This window comes from Scomber scombrus, chromosome 23 (genome assembly GCF_963691925.1).
Source record: "Scomber scombrus chromosome 23, fScoSco1.1, whole genome shotgun sequence".
Classification (NCBI taxonomy): Eukaryota; Metazoa; Chordata; class Actinopteri; order Scombriformes; family Scombridae; genus Scomber; species Scomber scombrus.
This window is the reverse complement of record NC_084992.1, coordinates 1,351,149-1,362,632: the sequence shown is the minus strand read 5'-3', so window position 1 is coordinate 1,362,632 and position 11,484 is coordinate 1,351,149. Positions and strand designations below refer to the sequence as shown.

General features: G+C 41.2%; 1 protein-coding gene across 1 annotated transcript; it reads right to left on the bottom strand.

The window, feature by feature from the left end:
• Window positions 1–1,815: 1,815 nt before the first annotated feature.
• Window positions 1,816–10,758, bottom strand: si:ch73-290k24.5 (F-box only protein 41; the record flags this gene model as incomplete). Its single annotated transcript, XM_062445190.1, has 15 exons — window positions 1,816–1,878; window positions 2,959–3,074; window positions 3,316–3,474; window positions 4,351–4,469; window positions 4,572–4,667; window positions 5,272–5,424; window positions 5,766–5,881; window positions 6,019–6,415; window positions 6,565–6,726; window positions 7,003–7,067; window positions 7,310–7,543; window positions 8,492–8,564; window positions 9,277–9,356; window positions 9,441–9,977; window positions 10,621–10,758. Coding segments are annotated over 15 exons (2,508 nt in total), but the record flags the coding sequence as incomplete, so codon positions are not given.
• Between the last annotated feature and the right edge of the window lie 726 nt (window positions 10,759–11,484).

The window sequence follows — 11,484 nt, the reverse complement described above, 5'->3', positions numbered from 1 at the left end:
GGGCCGGTTCTGGCCCACTGGCCTAATGTTTGACACCTTTGATCTAAAGAATTACCTTGACTCTTGTTTAAAAGAAACCTTAAGATTGATATTGTATGACCAGCAGAAAAAGACTGACTTAAGTATTATGCAATGATTATAAGCCAGACACATTTGATCTCCTCTAATTAACATTAACATTAAACTATATGATGGTTTAATTATCAGGACAGTCGTGAGTCTGTTCAGCAACATTAAGGAGGTTTCTATTAAGTAAAAATGGGATTACTTCAGGCGGGGAGTTCTGGTCCTCTGAAATGAGGCCAACGCGGAAGTAACTTAAAACTGCATTCTACCAAAAGGCCACCAGGGGGCGACCGTTTTGGTGTCAAAAGGACTTCCGTCTCTATACAAGTCAATGGAGAATTCACCAACTTCTCACTTGATTTCTAACCTCAGTAAACGTTTTCAAAATGTGTTTATGGTCTCAATCTTCTTCAATGCAGTATGATGTTCATTTGGGACATTTTGGCCTCCCTGATTTTATATTTGACGATAAAGCAGGGTATGCATTAGGGCGTGGCTACGTCTTGATTGACAGGTTGATTGGTTCACAGGTTCAGGAGGGCGCCTCATGCTCCTCCTGATGCCCATATAAGTAGAATCCCTGTTTTTATTTTTCCCAGCATGCACCGGAAATTTTCAAGATGGCGCTGCTCAGATCCGATACTATTGGCCTCCGAGCAGCAGTCCACAAATCAATGGGTGACGTCACGGATGTTACGTCCATTTCTAATATACAGTCTATGGATTACTTACGTCCTTTGTTCCTGTATTATATCTGGCAGAACGGCGCCCTCTGCCTGTTCGATCATTAATGACACAAAAGTCTCCAAAAACTGAAGAGAAATACGATTTATTGATGGTAAACGACACATGTAGCACCTGTAGGTTTCATGAGGACAATGATCTCCAACACATCTGCAACTCTGATCGATCGATTGATTGATTGATTGATAGACTGATTGATTGATGTCTTTGGTGTAAATGAGTCAGTGTGCAAAAATACTTGTGCATATGTGTGTGTGCATTTTTTTTTAAAAAGGTAAAGCTAAAGATTAAAGGGGGTTTTCTACAACTTCAGGACATCAATTAGGGAACCCTTTGTGCTGTTAAGGGTAAGTTAGTAAAAGTAAGGGTCTGTTAAGAGAGAATTAAGGGTTATTTTAAAGTTTAGTAGATCTGCGTTTCAGAGAATTTAATTCTGTTAAACAACAAAAATGTCTTGAGGTTAAATTGGATTCATTAGCAGAAATTGAGGGATTAGTAAAGGTTCAAAAGTGAGTAAAAACGTGATAATAAAAGTGGAATAAAGAAATTGTATTAATAAATTTAGGCAAAGGGTCGTGTTAGAGGAGAATAGTGCAAATCAACACTTAAATGTGGAAGAAGAGGTTGTGTGAAACATTTAAGTGTAAAATAAAGTGTTTTTCCGGCTTTCGTAGAGGTTTCTATGTTCCTGGAAGTTCAACTCTCATAACTCGAACATTTCTGTCAAAGAGCAGCAAAGAAAACCGGCGACCATCTGATGAGTTCATACTTTCTTCACTTTACCCGTAACAAATGTTATAACCTGCTGAGTGACTGAAATGTCAGAGTTTTGGGAGTTTTATTTCCATCTTTGTGAGGTGTAGTTTGAGTTTTAGACCTTTGTTAGAGAGGACATTGTGTCTGGTCCTCACTGTGGCTGTTTAAGGGTTTCACACACTAGGCTTTAAAGGTTGGATTTACAATTAAATGTCAGATTAGTGGTTTAAAGGTTTTCGTGTGTTGAGGTCAGCAGCATCCATCAGCTTTAACCTGCAGAACGTCACACAGGCCGGGACGCTTCTGAAGAACCTGAAGAACAAACATATATAAATGGGTCAGTGACAAATAAGGGTTGGTAAGATGAGCAATTCAAAAATATGTTAAAAATAATTTTAAAAGCAGCATCAGGTTTGAAATGACATTTGCACCATTTTTTTTAACCAAAAGTAAGACTGAATGCTCCTGAAAATGTCAAATGGTGTAACCACAAAATAATGATAAATATTACATATTTTATCCTCCTAGAGAGAAAGAGAAAAGGGAGGAAGAAAATAAATGATGAAAGAAAAGGGAAAGAAAGAAAGAAAAGAGAGAAAGAAAGAAAAAGGTGAAGAAAGAAAGAAAGAAAGAAAGAAAGAAAGAAAGAAAGAAAGAAAAAGAATGAAAGGAAAGAAAAAGAGAGAAAGTATGAAAGAAAGGAGGGTAGAAAGGAAAGAAAGAGAAAAAGGAGGAAAGAAAAGAGAGAAAGAAAGAAAGAAAGAGAAAAAAAGAAAAAGGTGAAGAAAGAAAGAAAGGAGGGAAAAAAAGAAAGAAAAAAAGAAAGAAAGAAAAGGAGGAAGAAGACAGAAAGAAAGAAAGAGTAGAATGATAAATATTACATATTTTATCACCTACAGTGTATTTAAGTGGACTTATACTAATAATGACTTCATTTAAAACATGTAAATGTCTCCTGATCTCCATGGTAACCAGAGTAAATGTAATATTTAGAACAATTGTATTCCATTACCTTTATTTAATATAAAAGTTATAATGTAAGATCATGCCAAACTAGTTGATATGGTGTTTTATTGACAATTTACTGTTTTTAAACAAGATGAATTATTTGGTACAAAGTTTTTATGGTTACACCACTTAGACATTTTTGCCATAATCCTCTAATATATTCTCTCTAAATGGATTAAAAGCAGAAATTTGATGCTGGGTCCACAAAAAAAGAATGTGTGCAAGTTATTCATACGTTTATTTTCACATTTTAACCCTTTAAATTTAAACTAAACCACATGGACACAAACAACCTCATTGACCCCTGTATACACAACATAAAACACAGTATGATGTCTTTAATCTTATGTGTTATAAAGGTTTTATTATATAACACAAACTCACCTTCAGAGTGCCGACAATCTCTTCAAACAGGTGTTGAGCTTCCTGAGTGTCCGGCTCCTCAAAGTAATCAGCCACTGAGACCTCGACCACGATGGACCTGATGTTCTCACACACACCTGCAGACACACACTCTGTTAATCAGTTACCTGTCGGGATGATAATCAGTACCTGTGTGTGTGTGTGTGTGTGTGTGTGTGTGTGTGTGTGTGTGTGTCTCACTGTGGAAGTGCAGGATGGCTTGCCCGCTGACAGGTGTGTGTGTGTGTGTGTGTGTGTGTGTGTGTGTGTGTGTGTGTCTGTGTGTGTGTGTGTATGTGTGTGTGTGTGTGTGTGTCTGTGTGTGTGTGTGTGTCTCACTGTGGAAGTGCAGGATGGCTTGCCCGCTGACAGGTGTGTGTGTCAGGATCAGCGTCTCCAGACTCTCTAGTCCAACTTTGCACAGCTCTGTCGCCGCCTGCAGGCCGAGGTCGGTAATACGCTCCAACTCCAACATCTGGAGGTGAGCACAGCTACGCACTGCTCACAGATAATAAACATAATGTGTCCATTATTTTACACATCGCTACCTTCTTAAATAAATGTGAAAAATCAAGAAGGAATCACTTAAATTTATCTGCTTTTTTTTTTTACTTTTTAACTAAGATTTACCTTATGGAGGATTTTATTTAAACTGTGTCTGTTATGCAGTTGTTTTATTTGTGTGATTGTCTTTTTATACCTTCTGTGTACAATAAATAAAAATTGACAACAATAAAATTATTATTACTATTATTTTATAATTGTGTCTGACCATTACTTTGACTGTTAACTGTACTGTTATCGCTGAAACTGGAAAACCTACTATACTATATAAAATATCACAATGTTTTAAAGTCAAATTAACCCTCCTGTTGTCCTCCGGTCAAGGAAGGACAGGAGGAAGGGATGAGGAAGGGAGGAAAGAAGGAAGGAAGGAAAGGAGTAAGGAGGGAGGGAGGGAGGGAGGGAGGAAAGGAGGGATGGAGGGAGGAAGGAAGGAAGGAAGGAAGGAAGGAAGGAAGGAAGGAAGGAAAGGAGTAAGGAGGGAGGAAGTCAGGAGAGAAGGAAGGGAGGAAGGAAGGAAGGAAGCATGGAAGGAAGGATGGAAGGAAGTGAGGAAAGAAGTATGGAAGGAGGAGGGAGCAAAGAAAGAGGGAAGGAGGAGAAGAACGAAGGAAAAATTAAAGAAAGAGGGAGGAAGGAAGGAAAGAAGGAACAGTCAGAACAGACGGGGTCAATTTGACCCAGGAGGACGATAGGAGAGTTAAACAGTATGAAGAAGATTAATTATACTCATGATTTGTATTTGAATAGAATATACAGACAAGTGTGACAGAGAATAAGTATGAGTAAAAAATCTCAGCTGTCACTCACCAACAGCAGCCAATCCCTGAGTGCCACAGCCGCCTCCGCCCACACACAGCGAGCGGAGGAGGGGCCAGCATCGACCAATCGTCTGCAGGCAACGGTTTCCGAAACGAGTCGGCTGTTGGCTAAAAAAGAAAAGAAACACTTTGAGAACTGATAACTTTAACTAAAATGCACAATAAATGGTTAAAATCCAGCAATAACAACAGAAGTGTATCTGCACTGACCAGGGGTGAGCCGGCGCCACCTGCAGGCTGCTGATGTTCCTGCAGCCTGCACCCAGAGCCCAGAGGACCTCATGACCGAGAGGGTCTGAAGAACTCCTGTAAACACACAGGTAGACAGAAGGGATGTGCATGAGCTCATGTTTTCATGGTGGGTATAACCGACGAATAACCCAATATTCATGCCGACATTCACAAGAGCTAAACAGATAATGCATCAAAAAATACCTTTTAATATTCATAACAAACAAGCTTTAACTGCTAAACTTATATTAATTTAAATGATATTCAGCCTTCATTTCTTTACAGAAACACAATAATTAAAAGAATAAATCTTACAGGCTTACAAATATAACAGCGTGGAATTTTTTCTCCCCGTCATAAACAACGCTGAGCATTTCCTTTACCATCATGTTAGCAATGAGAGACGTAACGTTAGCTTTTTCTCTGAGACTTTTGTCACATTTTTGAAAAGCTGTTCAAAATGTTGACCTGACTAGTTTGGTGATTAGCGTCAGGTCCGTCTCCCTCAGTAACCATCACAGCAGTTTTTTGTCCATGTGAAACCACCATAGCTCAACTCTGCTCCACATATTTCACACCTGACAACATTATCCTTTACTTTCTGGAAGTTTCTCTGAGAACAATTATTTGGCTCTTTGGTTTTAATGCCACATCCCCAGTAAACAGACAAGTAACTCACCTGTATGTCAGGGTGTTCAGGTTCCTGCAGTAGCAGCTAGCGAGCCACATCGTCCTGTCGGTGAGGATGTGAGGACACTGAGTCACGGATAGGTGGAGCAGACTGCCACCTGCTGACCTCAGGAGGGCCTCCACCCCCGGCTCCACACTGCCTCTAAACACACACACACACACACACACACACACACACACACACACACACACACACACACACACACACACACACACAGTTCAACTACAATACCCACAATGCAACCTGTCCAACCTCAGTAACGTCTTCATTAATGCCTTCAGCTTCACATCTTTATCTACTCAGTTCTGACCAATCAGACGACAGCCAAACTGAAATTAGATGCAGTTGCCACAGCAACACGCATATTTTTGTCATTTTAATAAGATAAGAAAAGCTGTTAAATTCCCCGCTTCTGAGCGTTAATCCCTGAGAACTGTGTGTGTGTGTGTGTGTGTGTATGTGTTTTTGTGTGTGTGTTTTACCGTGTGTTTCTGTGGTAATCCTCTCGCGTCTCATCGGCTCGTCTGCTTCGAGGTTTCAGGTTGTCGAGAACCACCAACTGAGTCTGAGTGCACCACTGAGAAAGGGTGGTCAGGAACTACACACACACACACACACACACACACACACACACACACACACACACACACATTTAGATTAAACTGTAAAAACCTGATGTTATAAGTGACAGCTTTATGATGACCATGATGATGATGAAGATGAAGGCTCCTCTACCTCCGATGACACTCTGGCGTTCTCCAGGCGGAGTCGCGTCCAGACCGCCGGGTGACGGGCGACGAACCGCCAATCGGAGCACACCTCGGCCGCACGCAGCAACGAGCGCACGTCCAAATACGGGAAGACGCAGAAGAGCCCCGCCCTCAGCCTCAGGGTGTCCGCGACCAGCTGACGGTTACCGTGACAACGGGAGGGGGTGGAGTTGAGGGAGGAGAGGATGTCCGATCCAGGTGTGTGAGTCCTGGCGAAGACGAGCTTCCTCATCTCAGTGCTGCTCCATAAACCCTCCTCGTCTTCATCTTCGTCGTCTTCCTCCTCCTCTTCTTCTTCCTCTGTGCTGTAGTGACGTCGGCCTCTTTTACTCCACGTACCCCCCCATCCTCCCTCCCCAGGCCTGAAAGACAACAAAGGAGAAAAAGGACAATGATGTAAAAGACGATGATGCTTCTTCTACTTCAAAACCTGGTGCCTACATTTCCAACAATGCAGCTCTGTGCTTCATTTGGATTGGACTATATTTATGTATTTAATCTCTTTACATACCACTGCCTCTCTCTCCTCACGTCTCCTCCTCTGTCTCTCCGACACCAGGAGGACGGAGCGAAGTGATGGTGTTGGGAGTGGTGGAGGTGTTGGGCCGACCCACCGTCTCCGTCCCACCCCCCCGAACCCAGAGACAAGGTCCTCATTCGACCTGAAAGACTGCTGGAGGACAAGGAGATATGTGTTAATGTAGACTGTAGGTATGGGTGTGTGGACCATGTATGTAGACTGTATGTATGGTGTAAATGATTAAGGTGAAACTAGTGGTCTTGGCACCTCTCAAATAGGAAAGTATTTATGGTATTTAAACCAATATTACCACATTAACTGCAATTGTGGCATAAAATAGTCTAAAAATGACAATAATATCGTTTATCACCATTATTTCTGGGAGAATATATCGTCCAACAGAAGTAGTTATGGCCTATGTTATTGTACCTGTAGTGATGGTGGCTGTACAGCTGCTCTCCCAGTTTGTAGGAGCCTGAAACACTGTAACTCCTCTGGAGGAAGAACAGGAGGGCGAAGAAGAAGAGCAAGAGCAAGAGTGAGAGAGAAAGGAGATAATAAGGAGAGTTAGAGTTAATTCTGATCGGCCATGGACCATTTTATATGTTTCAGCCAATCAGCCCCAACTTACACATATTTAACATCACAATCAACCATTTTCCTAAATCACATCATCACTTTTTATTTATTTTATATTATTTTTATATTCCAGATGTTAAGGTTTTCTTCTTCTCACCCGGTTGCTGAACGTTCCCTGCATCTTGTTCGTGATGATGTCGTCGGTGCTGCCGTCCAGACTGCGTCCCACTCGGCCGGGTGTGGGTGCGTACGGGTCGGCGTACGCATCCGGGTGTGTGTGTTTGTCGTGGCGGTGTGTGTAGTGATGGTTGTGTTGGTGTGTGTCAGAGCTGAGCAGCAGTAAGTGTTGCTCGGCTCGGTCGGCGCGCTCCAACAACGTCTCGATGAAAACCTGAAACCAAAACAAAACGCAATGATATTTAAAACGTATAAATAAATATGATGCGCTGGCTCCAAAGACTCCAGGAACAAAAAGTAGCGTTGCCATGGAAACAATGTGGAAGTCGAATAGCTTTAAAAGTTTGCTAACATGACTCAATCTGTTGTAGCCACTAAACAAAACACTAAAAACACGACTCACCTACCTCAAACCAAATTATATTAACTGCTAAATGGTATTTGCTATCCCTCTGTCATACCCAGTAAGATTTACTGTTAGCTAACCTGAAACTGTTAGAGCTGCTAAACTTTATACTTGGCTATACTGAACCAATCTGTATTTGCTGTTAGCTTAACTGTACTGTTAGCTAACGTGAACCTTATAATTTTAACTGCTAAACTGTTCGATTAAGCTAAAGAACATTTAACTCACTAAACTGAATTGTTAAACCAAACTGTTTATGTTGTTTATCCTAACCGTTAGCTAATGTGAAACAATCTGTCGTAACCACTGAAATGAACTGTAAGCTGAACCAAACTAATTTACTTGCTAAATTAAACATTAAATATTACTTCTATTAAGATTAATTATTCAAATAAGTTGTTGCCACTAAATTGAACATTTAGCTAACCTAAACATATAAATGATATATACCACACACATATAAAATCAGGTAAACAAGATATTGAAGTTTGATATATAATTTCTTTGTAATTAGTTTATATTTGGGAAGTTATAAATCACAATGTGTTGTTGAAGTTAAATGAGCCACGTATCTCTGGAGAAGTGTAAAAGCTGAATTTCACTACTTTTGAGAGCTGTTGTTATTTAAAGCTAAATTAAGCTAATCTGACATCCATGAGTTTGTCTCACGCTCAGTAATAATAACAACAACAACAACAATAATAAAAAAGCATTTTGCCCTTTAAGTAACCAGTATTAGAGGATCTGCAGCTTCACCTGCAGTCTGGATTTGGCTGCAGCTTCTTTCTCTGCCGTCTCTCTCAGAAAATGCTCGATGTCCACCATCTCTCTGTAAAACACACACGTCAAAATGTAAAATACACTAACACATACACACAGAATCACTGATAAATTAACATGAAGGGGAGGACAAAATAATAGGAACACCTGATAATGTGTGGTGATTCTGCACAAACACACAAAACAGCTGTTTAATAATAATAATAATAATATATGTCTTATGTTACATAATTCATTATTCTTGTACAGATAATAACAAAACACAGCACGAAATGTCAACAACAACATTTAGATGCATGCAGATACATGAAACCCGCTGACCTCACAAACACACACACACACACACACACACCCCCCTCAGGGCCAGTGTGCCTCACTGTCATCTTATATTTATCATCACAGCAGACCACAGCTGACAGTGTGTGTGTGTGTGTGTGTGTGTGTGTGTGTGTGTGTGTGTGTGTGTGTCCAGTGAGGCAGACTAAACATGACGTGTCCTCTGTCTGCATCATGTTGTGTTTCTCTGTTCGGTTCATTAGGAGCTGCAGATCGCTGAATATTCATACTGCATAATGATCCAGATGTTATATAAAGATATTATACTGTTGACTGTTGTTATTATTATTCAAATTAAATGTGGTGCTGTAGAACAATCCAGCATATTTTCAGTTGTGCCGCTGGCTCATAATCAAAAGGCTGATTATTCTAATTATATTAAACAAAAATGAACAGAACATTGGATCCAGTGGTGAGTTACTGACTGTTGTCGTTCAATCAGCTTCTTTTCTTTTCCCTCCAGGTCGTTCTTTAATCTCTCCATCATCTCCATGGCAGCAGAGACCTGATGGAACAATAATCACAGTGTTTTTTAAATATTATCTGTCCAGAAACATGTATTTATATTATTTCTCACAGCTCCTCCCACCTGTCTGAACAGGAACGTCGCCCTCTCCTCCACTTCCTGTTTCTCTCTCCTCAGTCGCTCTCCGTCTCTCTTCTCTCTCTCCAGCTCCGTGTCCCTCCTCTGCAGCTCCACCCTCAGTCGGCCCACGCGCCGGGTCACCCTCTCCTCCACCTCTGCGAAGGTCCGGGCGATTTTCCGATCCAGTCCCAGCCCGAGCCTCTCCTCCAGCCCGATCCCCACCGACAGCCCGAACTCCAGGCCCAGCTGGACTCCCAGCTCGCCCAGATTCTTCCCAGTAAAAGGCTCCAAAGAGCCGGGGAGAGCCAGAGCAGTGGAGGGGTCCTCTGTATGTCCTGAGGAGGTAGGAAGAGCGCGATCTGACGGGCTGAACATTTCCCTGAGCAGCTGAACCGAGGCGGATGACGAGGCCAGATCCAGGCAGGCCAGCGGCAGGGGGAGGCTGTGGGGCTCCATGTCCAGAGAAGAGCTCTGATTTTGGGATACAGCAGGGCCGGGGAGTGGGAGGAGAGTTCCAGGTCTGGAGCTCCTAACCCGAGTCTGAAATGTGACAAAGGTTAATGCTGAGAGGTCTGTGGTTGGATTAAGGTTCAGTTTGGTGAATTGATTTATTCTCCTACTGTGTATTTACTGTTTAAACAGAGACATGGTTAACAAATACATAACAGATACAAGACATATAATCATTTGATTGTCATGGTAGGGGCTGCACAAATTTGAATTTGCCAACATAATTCAATATTTAAAAAACATTTTTTTAGATTATTTTGAAGGATATTTTTGCCTCCATTTACTATTTAATAAGTGGATTAATAACAATGTCTAGTGTCTTATAACAAAATCTGAGCAGGTCTTAAACAGTACTAGTAACAAGTTAACTAGCCTCTAGTGTTTGAATACTGACCTCAATGATCTTAGTATTTATTTGACTTTATTTATTTACATTTTTATCACTCTTATTTTTAATTATTTTTGCTTATTTTCTTAATGTTGTCACTTGTTCTGTCTTATTATCAGCTTGTCAATCAACTGTGAAGCACTTCAAATACAACATCGACCTGTATGAAAGACGCTATATAAATAAAGTTTGATTGATTGATGTGACCCATATTTTAAACAACAATAAACGCCACATTGTATCATTATTATCATCAATATGAATCAGCTGTGGGAACCGGCTCACCTGTGAAAGCACCAGCAGGGTCTCGTAGGTGTGTCGGCTGACCAGGTGAGCGCGAAGCTCAGGTACGGACGAGAACCGACACTCGTCGCCACAGCGAGGACAAAAGTAGGGCAGCTCGGCGGAGGAGGAGGAGGAAGAGGAGGAAGTGGAGGAGGAGGAGGAAGACATGATTCACCAGGGAAAACAGAAGATGAAGAAGCACAAAAGACCTGAAAGATAAAAAAGAAACAGAAAACAATAGAGGCTCCAGTTAGTGATACAATAGAAGAAAAAAACAAAAGGAAATTGTGTTTTTATTCAGGTTTCTCTTTGACGAGGCGCATGATGTTCAAGAAGGAGGAAACCTGAGTTAAAACTGGGTCAGTGGGTGTGTGCTACATAATTGATTTTGTGGATATAAAGATTTAATGAGACATGAAATCTTTAGATTAAAAAACAGTCAGAATGTTATGTATAATTATTGACATGTTTGAATAAGATGCACACACATGTCCCACTAATGTCAAATCCAACAGGCGAGGGTCCCCGCCTGTTGGATTTGACATTAGTGGGACATGCGTGCGTGTGTGTATTTTTGTGAAGATAATTGCTAACTGAAGCATGCATGTTCCACCCCAATGACTGGCTGACACAGGATATAAATATAAAAACACACACTTGCTGATGATGCCCCCATCCAACCTCAACCCCCACCCCCACCCATGCAGAGGAATTTAAAGTATGGATGGATGAGCAGGAAGAAAGAAATGTCTGGGGTGTGGACACATCATCGCTCTCTATGTTTACCTTGTTCAACCCTCGAGTTATTACACGGTTAAAGAAACAAATAATAGTTTTAAAAAAGGTAAGGTAAAGGAGTACATT